At 41.2% G+C, this 25216-nt stretch overlaps 1 protein-coding gene across 1 annotated transcript in view; it reads right to left on the reverse strand.

The window, feature by feature from the left end:
* HERC2 (HECT and RLD domain containing E3 ubiquitin protein ligase 2) overlaps window positions 1-25216 on the reverse strand; it is a 128009-nt gene that overhangs the window by 21955 nt on the left and 80838 nt on the right. Inside the window, exons 65-81 of the mRNA XM_054973254.1 lie at window positions 20649-20874; window positions 16584-16755; window positions 14772-14958; window positions 13887-14027; window positions 12428-12619; window positions 11717-11870; window positions 9818-9925; window positions 8758-8889; window positions 7712-7870; window positions 7494-7612; window positions 6839-6964; window positions 6389-6544; window positions 5906-6021; window positions 5571-5769; window positions 3754-3968; window positions 3014-3191; window positions 1935-2096 (exon numbers count right to left, since the gene is read on the reverse strand). Coding sequence (XP_054829229.1) covers window positions 1935-2096; window positions 3014-3191; window positions 3754-3968; window positions 5571-5769; window positions 5906-6021; window positions 6389-6544; window positions 6839-6964; window positions 7494-7612; window positions 7712-7870; window positions 8758-8889; window positions 9818-9925; window positions 11717-11870; window positions 12428-12619; window positions 13887-14027; window positions 14772-14958; window positions 16584-16755; window positions 20649-20874 — 2742 coding nt within the window. The remainder of the gene's footprint in view (window positions 1-1934; window positions 2097-3013; window positions 3192-3753; window positions 3969-5570; window positions 5770-5905; window positions 6022-6388; window positions 6545-6838; window positions 6965-7493; window positions 7613-7711; window positions 7871-8757; window positions 8890-9817; window positions 9926-11716; window positions 11871-12427; window positions 12620-13886; window positions 14028-14771; window positions 14959-16583; window positions 16756-20648; window positions 20875-25216) is intronic.

Consider the following 25216-nt stretch of genomic DNA (forward strand, 5'->3'; position numbering starts at 1 on the left):
TGCTTAAGCTTGTCCCATGTGTACTGTTTAAGATATGGGAAAGAAATCAAAGAGGTAAACTCAAGAAATGAGCATGGCATTTGTTTCATTTTCTAGACAAATGTCATGTGTACTGTTTAAGAAACGACAGCTAAACAAGCTTGATAACAATGCCAGTGATACAATCAGTCAATTCTAACTGAAAGCTGTTTATCAATACTGGTGCCAACAGGCATTTACCAAACTTTAGATTTGTGACAACTGTCTTTGTGCCTAAAAAGCAAGAAGAGCTCTACTGGATCAGACCAGTGAACCATCTACCCAGCACCCTTTTTCACACCGGGACCAGAAGTTGCTCTAGAGGGCCAAACCAGGCCACAGCCTTCCTCTGATGTGCCCTCCTAAGCACTGGTATTCAGAGATTTACTTCCTCTACAAATCTGTCTAATCCTATTGCAAAGCAACATCCACTGGCACTGTGTTCCACAATTTAATAACTCAATTGCTGAAACAGAACTTCCTTTTGTCTGTTCTAATTTTCTGCCCATCAACTTCACTGGGTGGGCCTGAAACCAGTATTATGAGAGGAGAAAAAAATCTCTGTCCACTCTACCCAATCCGTGCATAATTTTATGACCCCTATCATGTCCACCCTTAGTCTCTTTTTCTTGAACTGAAAAGCCCCAGACTTCAGCCCTTCCTGATAGGTTGCCATCTTCTTCCCTTTCTCCAGCTGTGCGATAGCTTTTACGACACTGGGCAACCAGAACAGTACATAGAATTCCAAGTGAGGCTACACCACAAATCTATACACAAGCATAACAATATTAACTATTTTAACTCCTTTCCCAATAATCCCTAGCTTGAAGCTTATTGAAGCTTACCTCTTTCACTGCTGCCAAACACAGTCAATGTTTTCATCCGCTACCTCCTCTTAGCCAGTTGAGACTCCATCAGGATATATCTGAACTTAGATTTTTTGTTCCAATGTGCACCACCTTACACTTAACACTGAAATTCATTTGCCACATTGCTTCCTACCCACCCAATTTAGAGAGTTCCTCCTGGAACTCTTCAATCCCACCTTGCTTTACACCACCCTGAACAATTTGGTATTATCCACAAACTTGGCCACTACACCGCTCACATCCAGTGCCAGATCATGTATGAACAAGTAAATAGCTCCAGTCTCAAGACTTATCTTCCCTGTCTTAAGAGCTCTCCATTTATTCCTACTCTCTGCTTCATTGTTTAACTAATTTTTACTTTATAACAGGAAGACTGCTAAACTTACTCAGAGGTCTTTGGTGAGTTATCTTTTCAAAAGTCTTTTAGAAGCCCAAATATATCAGATCAACCAAACATTAACCTCCTCAAACAACTCTAAAAGCTTGGTGAGGCAGAATCTACCCTTTTGCAAAGTAATACAGCAACTTGTTAAATAACTATGGTTCTTCTTAATTATGGTTCTTAAGAGCACAGCAATTTATTCAATTAACCATACAAAAATTTGAACTCTAAAAAAATGTTCAAAAAGGTAACATTTCATTTGCTATTGTAATTCCAATCCACATAAAGCAACACCATTCACCATTACTCTTATTTGGCCAGTAAATGCTATACAGTAAAAAAAACAACACTTTCTGCATCCCGCACACAAAACCTTAGAAATGCATAATCTGGACCCACTGCCAGTGGAAGAGGGGGACATTTTCATCAATTATTCTCCCAATTCAGACTCCTGTATCACGCCTGCACTGCTCCTGAGACCCCCCTGACTCATGGAGACCACACTCCAGGGAGTGCAGTGAGCTAAAGCAGGAAATAAAGGAATGCGGGAAAGTTCTGGTCATCAAGGAAGTAGAGCTCAAGTTACTTTAGATTCAACCCTGTGTTAATTCCCTTTATGTCGAACATGCATAGACTTAATGTAAGAGAATTGGAAACCTTAATACCTTCATTGGCACTTTACAGCCATCGCTACCTCCTCTTCCAAGTTTTCCATAGTCTCCATCACCCCATGACCAGACTGTATCGTCATCTGTCAAACAGAGTGTTTGTGCATCTCCACTGCCACAGGCAATGTCAATCACACGGCAGCCCTGGAGTGCTTCCACCTGAAGGTCAGACACAGCTTGTAAATAGGGTATCACTGGGTAGATCTTGTAAGACAACCAATTCTTTATATTTAACATGTTAAGAATAATAAGCATCCAAAAAATTTGTACCAGTAAATGAGTGTAATAATATAAAGCGTAAGAATTATTTCTGAAGAAAAATGTATTTTCTTACATTTTGTAAAACTAACAGAAAGTGTCATAATTAACCTTTCTAAAACTGTAAATGCTTCTCTTGGGGAACAGGGGATAGTCAGAAACGTTAAAGGGGATCAGAGTTGGGGGGACTGCAATAGAAACAGCAAATTGGCAAAAATTGCCCCGCCCCTTTTGCTGGCAAACAACAGCCTTTGAATTCAACTCAGAATCCAAACAATATTTTAGAACTTGCATACTACAAAGCTAAAAGAAAGACTGACACATGGAAATTAGTTTTAAGAGGCAGCTTTCTACAGAAGACTGATACACACGGAAACCCCCTTCTGAAAGGTACTTATAGTCCATTTGGACTGCTGCTCATGCTTATCTTAAACTATACAGGTAGGCATAACACTTCCAGTTAAAATGAAATTGCTGCATAATAAATGTTTAAGTTCTAGAGCAAACTGACAATAGTGGGCATAATTTAAGAATTTCTTGAAGATAGCAGCACCACTGATTCAAAAAACAAATTGTAAAACGAAACAATTTTTCTTGTTTTATACTATAATACATTTCAGTGGGATGGGGTTCTATTCTACAATTCCATCCAGTTAAGTGAGTAAGTGCCACTCCACATCCAATGGGGGAAAAGATCCCAACTTAGTGGAAGAACGTTACAGCATCTAACCCATGTTTTTCCAAGACCCAAATCAGTCTTATCCTGCCTCCATTAAAAAGATGAATAAAGCATGTGACTAACTTGAAGACCATCTCACCAGTTTGGGTTTTAGCTGATCTTCACTGTCCCCATGGCCAAGACGTCCATATCTTCCCTTGCCCCATGTGTAAAGATCCCCTGCGGCAGTAATACATGCACTGTGTGCTCCACCAGCTGCAATATCAACAACTTCTATGCCTCTCAAAGATTCAATTACACGAGGACGATCACAAGGGCTAAAAAGAGTAATTTTAAAGAAAAATGAATATCATTTTTATTTCCTCCCACCACATCCCAGTTCATTTAAGTACCTTAGTAATTGCGAGAGTCTATTTATTTCGTAGCAGAAACCAACAGGAATCTTTAAACCACAGCTTTAAAACCTCATGGAATAAACAGCCCTAACAAATCAGCTAGTTAATAGTCCAATATTTTGCTCCATTCCCGAATCTGTGAAATGGCACAGCAGAGTGGACAAGCAGGAGCACAACTTATCCGAAGCTCTGGATGCAGCTTTGCCTACAGTGGTGGGTCTCTTAACTGTGGTATGTGATGTAGGTGAAGTCTGAGAAAAGTGGAAGGATAGGAGCAGATCTGTTATCCGAGTACCATGTTATTGGCAGTATGCTGAACAGTCAATTGGGCTACCATTGATCGATCTCCAACATTGATGCAAATATTAAAACATTACGTTTTAGGATTTGTGAAATAAGCCAATTATCCTGTTTTAGAAATCCCAAATCCCCACATGCTAAAGCAAATATAGTATATTATCTGTTTAAAGGATTTTTGTATTACCTTCGGTTCCCATGACCCAGTTTGCCATCTTCTGCCTCACCCCAGGAATAGACTTCTCCTTCTGAAGACAGTGCCAGGCAGTGCTTTCCTCCAGAATTCACAGCAACTTTCTTTATAAACACATGTTGTATGGATTCTAATAATGTTGGTGTAGAAACAGACTCTGTCCCTCCAATTCCAAGTCTTCCACCTGCACCATATCCAGTGGCATACAACTAAAGAGAAGATTCAGTAACTGTGAGAAATTCATGCATGAGAACATAAACATTCAATGCAGCCAGTACTGACAGTCACTAGGAAAAGGGCAGCCATACCAACTTATGACTGAATCAGTCCAAAAGCAGGTGTCACTTGGAACCTCTCAAGATTTACCTCTTCTTCTACATAGGCCAGGCTAAAACACCACATGCTTAGTTCAGATGTGAAATCATAGATTAACTATGCTTGTGAAATCAGAATTCCATTCACAAACAATCATTCAAATCTTGGATAAACGATGGCTACATCACCTTTGCTCTGGGCACATGCGTCTGCACCTTGGGGAGCACATGAGGGTGATGCCATAATATGCCAAGATGGTCAATGTCTATATATCACACAAAGCCACAGTTAAAACTATCTGGGGTTAATAAAAAAACTTCAGACAATGGTTTCAGCTCCTGGTTTGACATAACCTAAACCAACCACTGTTAGTAGAGCAGTTAATGTTCAGATAATCACACTTACTGTGGATAGTTTAATTAAATCATGACTTCTCATTATGTCTGAACCAAGCCTGAGTAGTCTTGGAAAGCTGAGTGCAAAGAGCCATTTAGAATACCATATAATTTGAACATCAGGGTTAGAACTACTATAGAAGTACAAGTGAGGGAAGGGACCTGCAACAACTTGTGGGGGCATCACATTCTCCCCTCCCCTGAAAGCCACCTTTCTCCCCTATGTGTACCCAAACCAGCTTATACTCCTCCATTTAACCTTCATGACAACCGTGAGAATGTGTCACTGGCCTAAGGCCACCCAGTGAGCTTCCAAGTCATAGTGAGGTTCCAAATATGGGTCTCCCAGATCTTAGGCTGAAACTCTAATCACTACACCACACTGGCTTTTTGTAGGGTGGCTGCTGCTGAACACTAGCAAGCAGCCTGGCTTGTGTGAGTCATGCAAGTGGCATGGAATCATGTTGCCCAGTGATTGCTGTCAGGCCTAGCTCTAATGAGTCCTCCCTCAAAGGCCCAAATAGCCCTGAAGAGGGGCTTGCCCCCTCCCGCTGCCTTTTACTGACATAAATCAAGGCTTCAACTGGCAATACTGCTGTGACTGCCTAGCGATGGGGTCACTAAAGGCATTTGTTTCTTAAAGCTACAGGTGCTACTTATATTGTTTTGGGTTTTTTACCCCCCCACCCCCCACCCCATGTAGTTTTCAGATTTTTCTGGAAACCTGGGGCTTTTCTCAGGTTTTAGAAAGATCTGTCTTGTGTGTTCATGGCTCCAATTTCTGGATTTAAGTACCCATACTGATAACTATTAAGTAATACAGAGATACTTTCAAACGACATCTTATGGTGCACATCAGCTGAATGATTTTCAAGGGCTGTCAAGAGAAACAGGCCAGAACCAAATGCTGTTAATGACATGTCATGGTAGTGTGTCCCAACACTGCAGCAGAGCAGTTTCCAAAACAAAGAATATCATCCCGCCTGAATTACCTTTTCTAAGCCAATCATTTTAGGTTAAACAGATTTCCTTTCATACAAAGTAAACATACAAATAGCAAACAAAGTATGTTTGCTATTTGCACATGTTAAATATCCTTACCTTCCCATCAGCAGTCACTGCAAAAAGAGTCTGCTCACCACCAATTAATTGCACTGGTCTAAGAGTGGCAAGGGCTTCGCAGGGAGTTGGAACTTTGACCTTTGCTCCTTCAATGCCTCCAAGCTGTCCTCGATGATTATGACCCCAACCATAAATAGTGCCACTACCCCCAGCAGAAAGAGTCCAATCATCAGGTCGCCTGTTGAGAAGAGGACAGGTGGTGTGAACAGCGCAAAAGTCATGGCATCCTCAACCCTGTGATATACCCAAATGAATTATCAACAAGCATTTCATAAGCCCTTCAAACCTGTTGTTCTTTTTAGCCCACAAATTACCTGTTCATCCACTGCACAAGCTGTTCATCCTGTTCTCTCTTAAAAGTATCATGACTTTCATGCAGAACATCCATGTTTTCATTATCTGCCATTAATTCTCGAATTTTCTTGGCCACCTACAATACAAATAATATTGAACCATAATCCATTGCTAGTAACAAAAAACATGACGTAACTGCCTCCATTTGTTGCATTTTTCTTGACGGCTACAGACTTAGTGAAATGATGTGGAATATGCAAACTGGACCACATATGGGGATAGCCTCATATTGTGTTCTAATTATCTTACTGGCCAAAGGCAAGCAACATTAATAATTTACTGTTCAGGATAAGCTACACATGCTTACTTGGAAGCAAGTCTCAAATGAATAAAGCTGGACTTACTCCTAAGAATGCCTATGACAGCTGCAGCTTAGGGTTTTTTAAAACAAACAAACAAAGATTTATGTGATCCACTATTCATGTATTTCACTCGTCCAGTACCTCATCAAGGAAGAGACGAGGCAATGGGGTTCTCTTATCAAGAGCCACAGCAACCCTGGAGGCCATGCAGTATCTTCTAAACCAAGCCCATTTGTGTGTCTCTGCACAGCAGGGAAGAGTATCCAGTTCCAGATCACAAGCAAGAGCAACAAGTACCTACAGAGAAAAGAAATTTAGTTTAAAAAACCCCAAAGCTTCTGTTGGATTGTGCTCTGGATGTCAATACTTTTAAATGAATCTTTAGAATATAAACCTATAGCTTATTTTGTCTGCTATAAAAACCATATCCCCTACTTCCCATCCTCTCTCTAGGTACCATGCAGTATTTTTAGGACTGGGACAAATTAAAATTTCAGGTTTTGTGGCTCTTACTGCCTGTAAGCAATGCTAAAGAGTACTCAAATTCTGGTTTTTAAATCCTGCAAATTTTTGCATCTCTGGTCATGTTACCTTAAAGAAAGGACTGTGGAGCAGCTGCTTGCCACCTCTGACAATGGGATCTTCGTAATCAAATTGCCTCTGCAAAGCTTCAGGAAGGCCTTTAACCAGAGCAGCTAAAGCACTGCCTGTGAAACTCTAAAAAGTATTTGAAAAGAGATATTTTTAATAGCTTCTAAATGGTTCTTGGTAATGGTTGAACTCTGCAATCAAGAAGTGATAAGTTTAACTGGTGAACTACACTGCATGCAGAGAACAGTATATCTCACTGAAGTAACTGTGGAAACCAGAGTTACTTGGTACATTCTCTGGTATCATCTATATACTACAGATCATGCCAGGTTTGTTTCTTTCCTGTTTTTGTGTTGCGTTCTTCACACAACTCAGCACAATTTATGATAGTAGAGGCAAGAATACTCATGCCTACCTGGCTACAATTTAGTAGCCTACATGAAGCATATCAATCAAAAATCCATATGACATGGCATTTCTGGAAGTAAAGAAACTTTATGCAATTCTAGAGCTTTAAAAAGCCCTAAAATATGTGAGGCATATGACTAATTAAGCATAGCAAGACTGCAAGAACTACAACTAAGACAATTTAAACAAGTATTACAGCAGATTCAGCGGTTCATGATATTACTATCAGAAGGTTTGAACTTCTTACCATAGTTCGTGTTTCACTGTCATTATCTCCCAATATTCGGTTAATGTTAATAGACTGGCCAAATTCTGTAGTTAGCAATTTACGTAGTCTTTGTAAGGCCCACATCCTGTGGCCAGCAGCTAAAAATGCATGGGAAGAAAAATAAATATAATTAGCATTAAAAGAACCGATTCTAAAATATAGAATCAGAAGTTTCTCGACAAAGACATGGCACATACCTAGGGCACTCAGCTGAGCACATGCTGCTAGGGAAGCTGCCAAGCGGGGAACTATGCTCCTGTTCGAAGCAAAATTCAAACGGAAATCCAGCAGACATGTTACTAAATCCATTGAGGGACAAGAAAGAATGCAGCGATCTGAAAGAAGGTCTTTTGGACCTGTGGAAAGAAAACAGCAAGATGAGCAATTCCTCAATCTAACAGGTTTTTAAAAAATAAACTAGTATTAATTGCAACCCATCCTGTGCCACTAGGAAAGGGAAAGGTAAAAATCTAAATACATACTGTAACTAAAACACAGCAAGCGTACTTTGTCCAGGGAAGAAAGTCCCTGGTAATCTTTCTCCTTTCACATAAATAAGTCTCAAAACTGACACAAAGGCAAGACAAAGGACACCATCTGTCTCTGTACAATACTGAGATGACAAGGCAAAGGTTAGGTTAAAAGGCCTCTACTACAAGATACGTGCTGAAAGAAATCTCAGCCACAAAAATCTGATATGTAGAATTTGGATACCACAAATCACTTTATATATGTGAAAAGGAATGCATGTGTACAGTATTGCCTCCTTTAATCTCACTTGTCTTTCAGATCTTAATATAATTGAATATTCTATAGGAGGGGAAAGGGGTAACTGCAGTAAGCACAACCAGATCTCCCTCAGATATTTCTCACTGTGTCGACTAAACAGTTTTCAGGTTTAACTATAAACCATTCTGAATCTTGCTTAGATTAATATGATTTTTGCTATTCTTGTAGCGATTACCACAATCAAATGATAACTGGGTCACTTGAAGGTTCGTAGTTCTTCCAGGAATTTAGCTGCCATCAATGGAAGGAAAATCTCACTCTGGTTCAACTTATCATGTGAACTGGTTGTTAACCAGTGTTCTTTAACACTAATGCGCTTGAACTCTTCCCCCTCCCCCAATTTATATTGCTTCTTACACTGTTTGCACGACTTATCCTGATAACAGGGTGGAAGTAAAATACATTTGCCAATGCAATCAACTCAATCTGTCCTGAAGCCAAATAGGGCACTCACCTGCAGCTGGCATAATAGGATAAACAGTGAATCGCCAGCCCCATCCATTTACAGAACCATCACTGATAAACTTCCATTTTAATTCATCACCTGGAATACGTAGTTCACTAGACCAATCAGACCATTCACGACCTGTAAGATTGGGATGAGATACCACAACTTAGATCGCAATCTGTTTGGTACAACCTCCTTTTAAATTTCATCCTGTGAAGTATGAAGCACATTGTTGATACTATGTTTTCAATTTCACTGATGACTGTGTAAGTCATACATAAAACCTGACAAGCTATTCCAAACTAAAACTGAATGGAGCTTGGCTTACACAACAGGATGCTCTTGGTCCTGTTGAACGGAATAGCATGAAAAAGAGACAGACGGGCTGCAAGAGAAGAGGGGGAAGATCCCCAAGACTTCTCCTCGCATGTACAAAAGCACCTTCTACTTAGACTACAGTCTCTTTGAACAAAAACCAACATGACTTAAATACTAGTTGCTTCATTACCACCAAAGCAGATCAACAAAAACAAATGGGAACTGAGCACCATTAGATCTCTCTTCTGACGCACAGAAGAAACAGAGGAAACAAACAGCATTAGGAAACCTGCCAGCTGCTCTCCTGAGCCAACTGGCTGTCCTATTTCACAAATAAACGAAAGCAAAATTTTATAAGTAAGCACAATGGAAGTGTTAAATGCTTCATTTCAAAGTAAAGGTAGCAATGTGCATGCCAAAGACTGGACAAAGCAACTGATAAAAATAGTGGAATGTGTAAGGAAATTTTATTTCTGTCCAAGGAAATGAAATATCTGACTTCACTGCTTAAAATCATTTCTACTCCAGTTAAAAGATTAGGATTACTTATCTGTCATACTGTCAATTTTGCCTTTGTTTCCCATCTGTTTCCTTCAAAATAGCCTATACCACAGATCTGTTAAAGACTTTTTGTCAATAATCCATGAAAAACTATACAAGATTGAATACAAAATAAAGTGATTTGACATTTACAGGACAATCCTATGAAGAGCAACACTTCATAGAATTGCACTGCTAGTTTCATTACCTGATCTGACAGAAACTATCCTGTTGACACCATCCATGACGGTAAGTGGGTCATGGCGTCGTTCTGTGGAACACTGGCGATCAAATTCTACCCTAAGTCCTTCAGCACCTAAAGATTAAAAGTCACAGAAGTTGCTTTTTGATACTCATATTCTAAATATATCAGCACCAGAACTCTTAACAAAAATCAGAAAGTCATGTTCTTTAGATTTCAATCAAATATTCTGTTATGAACATACAGCAGGATTATGGTCTTTTCTAGCAGAACAACTAAAAACCTTACATCGGTACACTTATAGATTTGAATGTAGCTTTACAAGAAAAGCCACACTGGAACTTTAGCTGTTACAGATATTTTTGCGGCGCTTATTTGCACTTTGTATGTGTTATGTGTTATCAACATAACACATTATGTGTTATCAATAGTAACACATTTGTATGTGTTATGTGTTATAACATAACACATTATGTGTTATCAATCATAACACATTTGTATGTGTTATGTGTTATCAAGCAGATTTTGGCAACCCTGTGAATTAATGACCACCAATAAGTCCTATCATTGACAGCCTTGCTCAGGTCTTGCAAACTGAAAGACGTGCCCTCCTTTATTGACTCAATCCATCTCACATTAGCTCTCTCTTTTCCTACTGCCTTCATCTTTTCCTATCATTTTTGTCTTCCAGTGAGTCTTTTCTTCCTAGGATGTAACCACAGTACAATAGCCTCCGTTTAGTCAATTTAGCTTCCAGGCAGAATTCAGGCTTGATTTGATCTAGAACCCACTTATTTGTCATTTTGGTGATCCATGGCATCTGTAAAACTCTCTTCCAACACCACATTTAAAAAGAATCAATTGCCGTCCTGTCAGCTTTCTTCATTGTCTAGTGTTCACATCCATACAGAGAAATGGGGAATTCCACACTATGCATTATCTTGATTTTGGTCTCCAATGATGCTTCCTTACACTTAAGGATCTTCTTACACTTCTTACACTTTCTAGTTCCTTCATGGCTACCTTCCAAGGCTTAGTCTCCTTCTGATTTCTATGTTACGCAGAAACAATCAATGATTTGAAGATTGAGAATTTAAAAAACATTCCAACAGAGAACACAACTATATCTGCCATTTTCAAGAAATAGGATTTTAAATGGACACTATCACTTTGGAATTAGTGCAAAATACCTATCCCTCAGTCATGTACTTTTTTTTTAAAAAAAATAGATTTTATTGTTAAAAAGTAAACCTCATTCAAAACAGAAATAAAGATACAACAATAGTGGCAGGTCTACACATAAGCATCTACGAAAGGTTTCCAAATACCTAAACGTAAGTCCATATGCAATTGTCATCTATATCCCTCAGTCATTTACTATATAAGAACAACAGTGTGCTTATATACCACCGTTCTAAACAGATTGGTGCCCCACTCAGAGCACTGAACAAAGTCAGTGTTGTTATTATCCCCACAATACAGCTGGGGAGCTGGGGCTAAGAGGAGTGGTTTACCCAAGGCCGCCTACTGAGCTCATGGCCAATAGTGGGATTAGAACCAGCAGAGTGCTGATTCAAAGCCCAACCACTTAACCACTATGCTACAGATACAAGAACCATTCTACTATATAAACATTAGCAACACGATGAGAAAATATCATTTTATTACTCTCTAACAAACGTGTGTGTATTTAAAGACAATCAAACTATTTTTACATGACCTCAGCAAGAATTTATATACTTTTTTCTGGTCTATATTTATCAAAATAAACTTAAGACTTCAGAAGTTTCTAATCTTTGCAAAAAAAATTAAAGAAAACTGATGGCCCCTAATATATCTGCATCCTAAAATAAGGGCATAGAAACTATTTCTATCTTTCAGAGAAACCTTATGAAAATTTAGTACCTGGTATTTTAACAGTGCCACTGGTAGAAGTATCATCTGTATATGGGTGACTACTTTCTACCACCACTGGTTGTGAAGACAGGCGGCCACTTTGTGAATCAGTAGCAACATCTTCCAACTCTGTTACACACAGCTCCAATAACATATCAGCAACCTGAAACCAGAAATATTTTGTAATTGTATTCCAGAAGTGCTGCTCATGTGCGGTGCTACAAGAAAAGGTGAGAGAATTAAGGTCATGTTGTTCAGGTACCACCTTTTCCCCCCAGCAACTTCTCATATTTCACAGCACACAATGTTGACTGGTAATTCTTCAGAACATGTTTCTGCTGCTCAGGCTTTCCTAACCAAAATCCCACTGCCAAACCATAGGAATTGAAACATAGTCTATAGCAATGACAATGACAGCGAACAGGGACGAGAATAGCAGAATTACCAGTAAGACCACCAGACTAGTATGAATTGCTGGGAGTGAGTGTGAAGAAAAGGAAGGATATGCTGATACCCTGAGACACTTTACCTTGCCACAAGCAATTTTACCATAGGGAATTCATTTGGATATAAGAAAGCATGGGATGAAGGCAGCTTTCATTCACAAAAGCTTAGGCTAGAATAAACATTATTCGTCTCTAAGGTGCCATGGGACCTTTGTTTAATTTTACAGGTACAGGAGTAACCAATGAAGCAAATACAGTGATCGCTCTAACCAACCTGGGGATAAGCAGTGCCCATGCCAGACAGCACAGCTGAAAGAACATCCTTCCCCTTCTCTCCAGCACGACTGGACACAGCAAGCTTCAGCAGGTCAACCATTACTCTGGTGTCATCTGGTACCAGAAGGCCAGTGAACTCATCCAAGTACTGGGGCTCCGGGCCAGAGACTTTACTTTGGCTTTCCACATCCTTCAAAATGGAAGACAGGATAGGTGAAAGAAATGCATGGAAGTTTTTACCATATTGTAACTAGTTAAGGTGCCTCAAAACTTGCTCTAGACACAAAAGATCAGTCATGGATGTAGCCAAGCATTATCCACTGAGACAAACATCTACAGCTATGAATTCTACAGTTCCACTAGCTATAAACTTAACTTCAAACTAGTAACAAAGCTGTTGTGAAAAAAAATACAACAGGCTCTAGAAAGGGGATGGCGGGTAGGCAGGCATTGCCTCCTCCTCCTCTGTGACTAATCCCAGCCAGGGGAAGGCAGGGGGCAAACATTGCCACCTGCTCTGCTCCTGATCCCAGCTGGGTGAAGGCTGGGGGTGGGCATTGCCACCTGCTCCGCTCCTGAGCTAGGTGAAGGCAGGGGGTGGGCATTGCCACCTGCTCTGCGCCTGATCCCAGTCTGGGCTTCCTGCCACAGCGCGCTCTTGGAGGGACAGGCTGCCTCTTCTGGGCTTCCCTCCACGGCAGTGCCCTCTGATAGCACAGCAGGCTAGGAAGGGAGTTAGAGCACGCTTAGCCTTTTATATAGTAGGATTACTTGTTACTTCTTTAAGCGCTTCAACATTGAAGAAAACTGTGAATTTTTACAGTGATATGTTTCATGATTCTCAATAAATAACATGCATTCCTCGGTTACATTATTAACAGATAACTGTGGCAACAATTATATGCTACATTTAACTGCTGCCTCCTACAAAACTTCCCAAATGGAAAAGGGATTTTTTAAAAGAGATATGAAAGATACTAGTCCATGAATGACTATGTAGCATTGTTTTCTGTTACATTGGTAAGCCCAGTCTCGGAAAATTTAATTCCTCAAAGGTTCCACTTCAGCATCAGGACACCCTACAAATAAGCTTGACTTGGATCCAATGATGCACAAACAGAAACATAAATGGCCTTAAAGGAGTTCTGTTTGCACAAGTTACTGTGCAGCACCTAGCACTTTCCTTCCTATGTATTATAGTGCCCAAATATTGGTTGTGCAACATCTTGCACAAGCAGCAACACAAGTGGAGATATAATAAGTTTGACTTGGTACAAGCAGTTACCACCTATTTTTCTTGCATTTCCTCTTGCCCAAGAGCTCTATTGCAAGTGGGAACTTTGCGCTGGATCCAGCCCAGAATGTACATTATAGCCACTCAACTACCATCTGCTTTCAGTGACTGGGGAGAAATATAATTCAACTCTACTTCTATCAGTAAAAATGAGCAACAGTACTTCTTTGGTTTTGGTCATGGTCTCTGCTATTATACTGGCTGCTCCAGGATCATCTGTGACGGGAATGAAAGGACGAGAGGAGGCTGTAGGAGCTGAAGGAGTCACAGCAGAGGGAGTCACAGCATCTTCTGCAGAAGATACCTAAAGTCAAGCAGAACAGTACAGTTGCAACAGGGTTTTCAAATGCCAACTTGCTAACTCTGTGTTCAAGCCCTGTCAATGGTCAGAAGAATACTACATATTGCCTGTATAAACTAACATTTTACAATAGTGCCTAGAAGTCACTTCAGAAAGTATGCTCAGAACTCCAGAAAGACCATTATCTTGCCAAGATGCTGCCATCTCCCAACTCACTCCCAGCAATGAAAGGCTGCTGGGCCATATATTTTAGTAGAATTCTATTCTGGAATCTCTCTTTAAGACAATACAAAGATGTATCTAAAATTAATTTTAGCATTTTCATTACTTTATTCCTGTCTGTGATTTTACACACTTACTGTAAGCTAGCTTTCAGACTTTTACAAGAAAAGTGGAATATAAGAAAAAGCATAAATGCATTATTTTGGCATCTTTTTGGTAGGGCTATTTCAGCTGCAAAGAACTGAGTTTATTCTCCCAAATGGAAGGTATTTCTCTTTCTCTCTCTCAGACATACACATCCTCCCCAGCCAACAATTTTCTAAAACTAGCAAACTGGATTAGGAACCTACTGATCCAAGACTTCTGCGATTAACATGTGAGGTCTATGAAAGACACATAAGCCAAGCAAAAGGAAAGTTTTTCTGCTTTATTCTACTGCTTCGTAAAGCCTGCTCGGCGGGGAGGGCAGACTAAAAATCTAATATAATAAATAAATAAATCTCTACCTGAAAAAACTGAATTTACCTCAGCCCTCCTGTCTTGCCATGGAGTTGGGCTCAGTCGTTCTTCTAGATCCGCTGCTAGCATGCTTTCTTCCTCACTGGGAGCACTGCTTGCGGCAGAAATGTCTGGAGGTGGTGCAGGAGATGAAGAAAGGCATTCCACTGGTGCAATCATACTTGCAGGCATTAATGCTCCAACAACAGCATCCCTAAATCAAAACCAAACTGTTCATAATAGTCTTCTATATTGCCATATATTATTCTGTCAGACTGAGCAGAAAATATGACAATTATGCAAAAATCCTTTTTACTAAGCTGAGTTCAAGAGGTACAAAATTAAAGCATTCATCCAATACTAGCACTCACAAAGGAATCTCTCAGAGTTAAGCTACAAGAGACAAATTACACGAGGAGGAACACGTAAAGGGAATCGCAATGTTAGCTAGGAAGTTGAGTTTTAAAAGAGATTGGAAGGCTTTGTCAATTTCCCCTCTCTACAGAGCCAGGGAGATGGCTGCTCAGGTTTGTTTATTTCCTCTTTGCCCTTAGAAGGGGAGGTAAAACTAACAGAGCCTTGGGGAGGCAAAGAGGAAATTAATAAACCCTCTGAGCAGTGATCTCCCTGGCTCTGTAGACAGGGGAAATTGACAAAGCCTTCCGATCTCTTTTAAAACTCAGTTTCCTAGCTGACATTGCAACTCCCTTCATGTGCTCCTCCTCGTGTAATTTGTCTCTTGTAGCTTGGCTCTCAGTTTAAACATTCCTAACAGATGAGACTACGGAAAGAATACCATCCTCTTTACAAGCAATACACAAGGGCTTGAGGAAGACTAAAATTTTCAAACACAAGTGATCCTGACTTTGTTTCTTGCTTGGTCTAGTTTGGTTAAGGAGAAATTTGCATTGTCAAATACGTCTTTACGGAAACAAAGCAATGGTTCACAACCATTTCAGTATGATGACCCGTAAGTCAAAATTTACTTTAAACATCCAGGGCTGGTCCAAGAGACTGAGAAGGAGCTAAGAGGGGGAGCACCAGGTTTAGGAGATGTGGGAAGGAGATGTTGGTAAAGATGTGGGTAGCAAGTGGCTCAGTGTAATACATTTTTCATAGGCACTACAGGGGCTGGGTAAAAGATTGAGATGCTAAAGGGACTGCCTCCCTCTCTTTGTTCCTCCACGGCAACTTCGCTCATCTGAACAGGGTCTCCTGCAGGTGGCACCCAGCACATGGGCAAAATCAACAGCAGCACATACATGGGCTTTCGCTCTGGTGGCCGCTTCCCTGAGGAACAGCCTGCCTGAGGAAGTCAGGAGAGCCTGCACTCTCCTAGCCTTCCACAAACAATGCAAAACCGAATTATTCAAAAACGCTTTTGTATTGTAGGGAGGGGCTTCAGTTACTCCGCTAATGAGTTAGGGACGATAGACTACATCCATAGATTTCACCACTGTATTGCCTAACTTTCCACTTTGTTGCCTTAAATATGTGCTCCTATGTTAGTCGTAGAATTGCTTGTTCTGTTTCAGATTTCTTCAACTCTGTACTGGATTCTTGCTAATGCTATGTCTTTGTAAACTTGTGTTTATTTACCCTATGATAGTGTTTATGAAATTGTCCTTGATACTGACCGTATTAATCTCAAACTGTGTAATTCGCCTTGAGTCTCAGTGAGAAAGGCGGATTATAAATGACAAACAAACAAACAAACAAACAAACAAAGGAGCAGAACCAAGACATTGCCTATACTCACACATCCATCTTTCTCTCCTTATCTCACTTTTCCGTTTGCTATGGATGAATTTAAACATGCATCTTTATAGACACATTTACCTGGCATACATGATCTGTAATGCTGTCAGTATATGTGATAATGCCTGCTGCTTTGCTAGGTTGCCATCTAGCGATAAAAGGATCTTGGCAAGTGAAGGACGATTTGGTTTGGAACTGTTTGCACCACTGATTTTGTTACTAGCAGCAGAAGAATCTGCATCTGATGGGACACCTAGAGGTAATTTTACAAATTAAATAAAAATTAAGAATTCATATTCAAGATTCTCAGCAATAAAACAGTAGCCATACCCATGAACAGCAGATCCCAAAGGAGGCCCACAGCTACAACACAAATGCCCAATGCACAGCTATATAACTGCCCCCCTCCACACTGCTTCTTATTGGCTCCTTTCTTCTTCATTACGACTTTTCCATTCTCTCTTGTGCTACTCACCCCAAACCCCTTTCCCCCTCATTACAGTCAATACTTTCCAACAACTCAAATTCAACATGAAGAGAGCTAACATCCTACTCATGTCAATTACAAACACTTCTCTGGTTTGCATTTTTCAAATTCAATTGAACTTTTCATTTAAAATTAATAACACATTGTAGGAATCCGTATTCAGATAATAATTAATCAAAATATGCATTAAGTATGCCCCGACTGTTAACTTCAGAGGAGTAACGACACCAAATGATATTTTCTTCACCTTTTAGACACAAACTGACCAGGTCTGACCATTTTTCTGGCTGAGCTACAATGTCTGCAGCTGCATCTTGCTCTCGGTTTCCTTTTCCTCACATAGTCTTTTAAGCAGAGCTCTCCAATGTAGTGCCCATGGGTGCCATGACACCAAAAGACACCTTTTCTGGTGCTGGCCAAATGTTTTTAGAAAGTCTGTGGGGCCAGACGGGTCTTTTGCCCAATAGGGCTTCTGATTGGCCAGTGGAAATCTGATTGGATGTGCAAGGATCTTCACTGAGAGACTGAAGGCATGCAAGAATGTGTGTGAGAGGAAATATTTTAAAGCAGTATGTTCATTTTAAAAGGCATCCTAATAAACAGAGCTTCTACCTGAAATGGTAGAGAGTTACTATTAAATCTATGCATAAGCTTCCTCCCTGACATTCTGCAGTTGACTCTCTCTCTTTTCACAACATTTTATCTGAATTATCTAAGAGAGAATTTTTATGAAGATGAGATCCTGTTGTGGTGAGTTTTGATGTCTGCAGATGAATGGCTTATGAACGGCTTTTATTGGTATTTATGGTTGGCTTTTAATTTTTGTAATCGCCCTTGAATCTTGATAAGAAAGGTGGACAAGAAATAAGTAAATTAAACTAGGCAAAAACAAAAACAAGAAAAATGCTATGAAGAAGGAAACTAGAGCAGAATCTGTGTATCAGTGCAGGGCTTAGCATCCTCTGTTATTCCTACTCAAAAATAGTTATCTGCCTGCAACAAGTTTGTGGCAGTGCAAAAGGACTGGAAGGAATTCTTCTTCACATGTTCATATGTCCACTCTGCAAGGGAGAACTTTAGTGGCCTGAAAACAAAGGGGCTTTCTCCTGTCTGCCTGCAATGGAATGGACAAGGAAATCCCTGAGGTTTCATATTAATTGAAGGACAGGGTAGGAATATGCTCCTCATTTAAAACAAACTGATTAACTGCCTTGAACATATGACATAATTTTAAAAGACTCCAAACGAGATTTTTAACTAACACAGGAAGTCACATTATGAATAAAAATGCATGTTCACATACCCATCAGAATGCATATAATCCAAGGGCCTACACTACAAACACTGGAATGTCTTTTGAAGAATTCAAGTATATATATGGGATATCCAAGCACCAAGTGCATCCTTAGAACAAGTCCATTGTTTCCCTTTCTTTCCTTTAACTGGTATGGCCCTGGCTGGCAAACAGTTTCTTTCAAAAGAGACTGAAAATCCAGAAACATTACCTAAGGCAATTATACTGTTTACAGTGGGTTTTTTTTTAAAAAAACTTTTCATAATAGGAAAAAGCAGCTGAGGTGCACAATTAACACAACGAAGAGGCATCTCTGGGAGAAAGCACAGGAAGAACGGAGAACGCCCCAAACACCAAAGAAGTATTAACTGTACAAAATACTAATGATCTCATATATGTATATTTATAAACTGATAAGTGCGTTAAGTGAATAAATATATCCCATATTAAAATATTTCAATAAGTTATTGTACATAAATAACAGTTAATATGTTCTACCTACACACAATTCTCCAATGTTTCCCAACAGTGCATACATCTCGAGGTATAATGAGTACAACACATATACAGATACATATTCATAAACCTCTAGACATGGCCAAAAATTCCATAGTCCATTTTAAGGGTTGCTCTTTGACTGTTTTTTCTCTTTCCTTTGCAGAGACGCCAGAGTGAGATTTCAAGCCAACTACACCATCATGTGCAGGCAAGCAAGTAATTGGTCACTTCATGTGGTAACCAGTATCCTCATCTCCTTGTTTTTGTTCTTTTGCAGGTTGGACATTACAAGATTGGGGGAACAGGGACCCCCGCCCCCCACCCAACAGGAAGCTAGCCCACTTTGCCAGTTTTGTAAGGACAATTTAATCTAGGGCAGGGAAATCGTCCAACATTCCTATAACAATAAAAACATGCAATATACAATACAACTGTCTTCTCTATACTTATAAATAAACACCCCATATGGATGAATACAAGCATGCCTACTCACCCTGATCCAGAGAATCTATACCCAGCTCAGTCCCCAGCAACAAAAAGTTCTTAATCCTCTCTAAGATTAAGAACAAGACATTCAATGCCCCATTAGCTGCACATTTTGCAGAGACCCACTCTAGGTAGAATGAATTCAGATACACCATACTGGAGGTTGCAAAACCATTTTGCTGCACTATGTTTTTAAGAGAGGAATTTGCAGCTAATTACTGTATGTTTAAAAATTTGAATTCAAGACAAGATGACATGGATAATGGCCATCAAGTGAACTTTTTGTTGCTGGAGACTTGTATGCTTGTATTCAGCCATATGGGGTGTTTATTTATAAGTAGAGATGGGCACAAAACAAACCAGGGAACAAAATTCCATACGGAATGGCTGGTTTGTTTGCACCAAAACATGCGTTCCATGGGAAAGCGTGCTTAAGGAACGGATTTTTCCAGCCATTCCGTGGCCGGGTTCAAAGTTTCACAGACCCCGTGCTTCAGCAGCCGGTGCAGGGCGATTGAAATGCTGCAGAACGACGAACCACGAACTGGGAAACGGTAGGAAGTTCGTGGTTCGATGTTCTGTGGAATGCTACAAACCACGTGGTTTGTTGTTTTTCATTCTGTGCCCATCTCTATTTATAAGTATGGAGAAGTAAGTCGTATTGTATATTGCATATTTTTTATTGTTATAGGAATGTTGGACAATTTCTCTGCCCTTTGAGGGGGGCGGGGTTCCCTGACCCCCAATCTTGTGATATCCAACTTGCAAAAGAACAAAAACAAGATGAGGATACTGGTTACCACATGAAGTGACCACTTACCTGCTTGCCCCCACACAACAGTGTTGTTGGCTTGAATCTCACGCTGGCGTCTCTGCAAAGGAAAGAGAGAAAAAACAGTTAAAGAGCAACCCTTAAAATCGACTATGAAATTCTTGGCCATGTCTAGAGGTTTATGAACATGAATCCATATATTTGTTGTACTTATTATGCCTCACTATTGGGAAACATTAGAAGACCGTGTATAGGTAGAGCATATTAACTGTTACTAATGTACAAGAACATATTGATATATTTTTATATGGGATATATTTATTCACTTAACACACTTATCACTTTATAAATATACATATATGAGATCATTAGTATTTTTGTACAGTTGATACTTCTCTGGTATTTGGGGCACTCCTCATTTTTCCTAAGGTGAACAATTAGATAGGTCCATGTGATCAGAAGCTATGTTGTAGGCCGGATGGGAATTACCTCTTGGGCCTGATGTGAGCCCTGCTGTAGGTATGTTCTCATTTTTCAAAACAACCAGCAATTTCCCCACACTCCTCCCATATTTCTCATAGGGAAAAAAAGATGCTAATTTTATATTACCCAAATAGGATGCGCCTAAAGGGTCTCGTGCTGTTTGAAAAAGAACTGGTTCATGCACAGATGGTGTTGCTACATCCATGGTCGTCCATGCCACACTATGGGAAGATCCACAAGCCACACGAGTAATTTTCTGGCCTTCTAAACCCTGCACCAGAGTGGGTTTTCTGTTTACTGTAGTAGTCCCATTGCCTTGCTGTCCATGATCATTATCACCCCAAGCATAAACCTGCCAATTAAAAAAAAATCAAAAAATTCTGCACATCACCTTTCCAACAAACATTTATAGAATATACAATATCAGAGAGAGAACATCTGTGCCATAATACATAACATATGACTCATTCCTTAAGTCTAATTATTATAACCTTTTTGCTCCACGCTCTTTGATGACATTTATGTGCTCATTAATTGTTTTAGGAATGAAGTTTTAATATTTTAAAATTTAATCTTATAGAGTTTTAAGAGGATGCCAAATGAATAGCATAAAAGCATGCCATTCAATAACCAGAGTCAGGAACACCTTCATGATGTTCAGACTAAATGGAAGTGGAGCAAAATACTTCCAAGTCAATCTTAGGGAGGCTTTTATTCATTTTTCATTTTAACTAAAAATGAACACAGTGTAGTAATGAATTTATTTGCTAAAACTAGGTTGCACTTACCTGTAAGTGGTTCATTGAGTGTCTTCTTTGCAGGTACATATGGGACTGAAAATGCCAGCTGCGGAGGTTCAGCCTGACAAGATTTTCTAGAGCTTTCCTAATTACACAGAGTGCTGCTCCCCTCCCCTCAGTGTGAGTCGGTCTTTCCCACCCAAACTGACACGTGACCTGGGGGGGGGGGAGCTCCTCCCTCAGTCTCCCCTTCGCCACCATGAAAACAGGCTGATACAACAGCCCACAGTGGGGAGAATGGGGGAGAGATGTGTGCCTGCACAGAAGACACTTGATGGACAACAGTTATAGGTAAGCACAGCCCTGCCTTCACCTTCGTGTCCTCTGTGCAGTCCCACATGCGAGAATAAAAAGCTCCCCTACCTGCAGTAGGAGGGTGTGGGCTGTTTGTGAACAATGATTGAAGCACTGCTTTCTCCACAGATGCCTCGTTCTTGGAATCTACATCAATGGAGTAACGTTTCATGAAGGTGGGAGGTGAAGCCCATGTCGCTGCCTTGCAAAAGCCCAAAATCAGGACCCTTCCTTGTAGCACTGTGGAGGAAGCCTGAGGTCTGGTGAAGTGAACTTTAATCAGAAAAGGAAATGGAACTTTAGACTTCTCATAGGCAAGTCTAATTGCAAGCCTTGAGGGGTAAACTGCTTGCAAACCCTGCAGGTCCTGACATTGTGTCCCTCCCCCATGCTAATGAGGCACAACTTCTGCTCATCTGAGGTAGCCATTTTCATGCCACATTTGCCGCATTTCTTAAAGAGTGCCTTTGAAGGAAATAATTCTTTTACTTATTCAACAACTTTTGTTCACAGAGACAAAGATGCACCCAGAAAAAGCAGCCTGGAGTGATTTTTCTGGAGTAGAAAGCAAACATGTTTAACCTCCATGGCGGCGAAGGAGAGACTGAGGGGAAGAGCCCACCCCCACCCCCATTGCATGTTTGTTTGGGAGGGAAAGACTGACTTGTACTGAGTGGAGGGGGGAGTGCTCTGCACACTTAGGAAAGCTCTAGAAAATCTTGTCAGACTGAACCTCCACAGCTGGCCTGTGCCTGTGCAGTCCCATGTGGGACTACACAGAGGACACAAAGATGAACCGCTAGTTAGTTACTACAAAGGCCCAAACATAGACCAAACAAGCTTTAACAGTGGCTCCCCATGAGGATTTCTTTTCACTGGTGGTAGAGGGTATCCTGTGAATGATACTTTTCCCACTCAATCTGTAAGTAGTCTCATGCAAGTTAAGAGTTTTCTTATCCTTTCGGATTGAAGAGACCCCTCCCCAAACTTCAAGACCGTTTGCAGTAAAAAAACCTCAAAGAAAAGTCACTTTGAATTCAGCAATAACAACTTTCTTTAACTATGCATAGTAGATAAAAGAAGATGAACAGAGAGGACCTCAGACAATGACTTGCTAAGATCCAGAAGCGGACTATGCTCCATATTCAGTTCCTGGAGCAGTAAGACAACCAATATGGGTCATGATAGTCTCTACAACCAAATGAAAATAAGTCTTCATGGTAAGTCCAAAGCTTTATTCTTCACTGGTGGAAGAGGGTATCCTGATGAGGGAGGTTAAACATCAGATTTTACATCCCAGGCAGGCATCCTGCTGCTGAGAGAGGATACCTGCCATCTGAAGAACATCATCAGTGGAACCTAGTTTATAAAGCCTCAGAAAAGAGGTGACAGACAGTTACAGATCTCTTCCAACAGAATAATAAATATTTCAGACATTGTGATCTCCAATAGTACAAGCTGTAATGCTGGAAAGCACAGGAAGATGTTGAACTTCTGGGCAAGAAAGATACATGCTTTGACCCATCTTGGTATGGTAACTGTCCTGCTTTGCAGCTAGCAGGCAGGCAGGGGTCAGGGCAAGCCAGAGGCAGGCAAGAGCCAAGGCAATTACAGCAAGACTTATGGGAGCTGCTGAACCAGCAATTGTATAATGTACATGACATTAACGTAATCTACAGCTTCTGTAGACTTATACAAGAGCTCAGAATCCCCACCCTTCCTGACAGTCTCGCTGAAGTCCTGCCTCCTGTTAAAGACTGCTACATCTCATCTCCTTCATGGGAGAGAGAAGAGATGCAGACCCCAGAGGGCATATCAAATGTTCCTTTGTTGGGTCCCTATCTCTGCCATGGCCCTCTTTTGTCTGTGATCCTGGGGCTCTGGGAAATACTCTGTGGGTAGAGGCTCCTGAAGTGACTCTACGTCACTCAGAGGTGCTGATGAGGTGCAGGACTCCTCAGATGGTTCCTGGTCTGCTGGCTCTCTAAGGACAGAGACCAGAGCTGGATGCTGGGGGGAAATCATGGCATCTGCCTTAGGAGTGTTCAGAGGGGCCTGCGCCTTCAAGGGCCTGAGAGGCACTCCTCTTTATCTGAAGAGTCTCCCACAGTGGAACTGGGACGAGCCATGAAAGTAACTCTAGAAGCCTTTTGGCCTATGGTAGATGGGTAAGTCAAATGAAGCTTTAGATCTTTATCTGCTGGTTCTTATTCCTGGTTGATAAAGAGGTTACAATTTGGGTTGGAAAAGAGGTCTGGCCCTTGAGGGTGGAACCTAATTGGACACCATTTTACCTGGCCCTAGCAGTGTCATGAGGATCAGGCGAACCCCAGTCATATTTCTGGAAGGAGTGAATACAAACCCACTACAGCGACTGTTGAGGAGCCCTCCTCTTACTTTTCTTGTCTGGAATGAAAGGAGGGGAGTAAGAAAAAACTCCCTCAGCTGTCTGGTTTTTGTCCTCTTTTCTTTCCCCATTCTATGATGTCTGCTTAAGTGTCTATTTTTCTTTTAATCCATTAACAAAAAATGGAGTACAGAAAAACTACAACCCATATGATGGGAGGAGACAGAATCACAAGGAACAAGGGGTGGGTTGGTGAGAGAAACTGGCCCTCACAGATGGTTACCATCCCTTGTCTGGAAGAGCACCCACCATGTCACACTCCTCCCCCTTTCTTAAAATGGCCATTGTCTATGCTGCAGCTTCAGTGCAATACTAGGCAACTGATTCAGAGATTCTCTCCCTGATGGGGACAGCAAGTGGCCAGGTCAATGCAGTGCCTCCCTCCCTCTCCCCAGGTCTTCTTTAGAGTCAGCTTCTGCTACATCTTTGCAAGCTTCCTTCCCTCCACAGATCTTTTAGGCAATTTCAGCCATGCCTCCTGGAGTTTCCCTGACTTCCCAATGCGTTGCCATTTTGCAACAAGTTGGCAGAAACAGTAGCTGAGCATTCTGCTGGCATCAGAGCCATCTTTCTTCCCAGCCTACCAGTTTGGGAAGAGGAAGTGGCACACAGGGGAGAGAATAACTCTGCTGTCTTTTTCCTCTTGAAAAACAGAGCAGAGCTCTGAAAAAGGCCCAGTGCTGTAACACAAACAAAAGTGGAATGGAAAGGACAAGAGTTTACTGTCAGGGCTTGTCGCTGCTGCTGCTGGGCGGGGCGCCGGCTGTGCCGGCCCTGACGTCAGAGGAGAGCCAGGGATGCTGCAGGACCCTGCTCTGTGGAAGGAGGGGCGGTATACATCACCCAGACTCCCTCTCAGTCCACTTGCTGGCCTGCTCAACCTGGCCTGCTCACCCCCTGCATCCTCCATCCTCTCCTCCTCCCAGAACTCTCCTCCAAGCCTCCACTCTCGCACAGCTCTGCTCTCACTCCACGCCATCACTCCTTACTCACACCCACCACCTCAAAGCTCTTCCTAGCCACCCTTTATAGGGTTTCCTTTCTCCGCCCCGCCCTCCTTCCAGGCTTGTTCCCTCTCCTAACTTGGCCCAGCTGTGCCTTCCCTCAGGTGTTTCCTTCCTATCACTAATCCCTTCTAGGCTTCCTTGCCTTGCTGGCAGGGTGGAGTTGAATGCGAGCCAGCCCCAGCTGAG

The sequence above is a fragment of the Eublepharis macularius genome, chromosome 3, assembly GCF_028583425.1.
Source record: "Eublepharis macularius isolate TG4126 chromosome 3, MPM_Emac_v1.0, whole genome shotgun sequence".
NCBI lineage: Eukaryota > Metazoa > Chordata > Lepidosauria > Squamata > Eublepharidae > Eublepharis > Eublepharis macularius.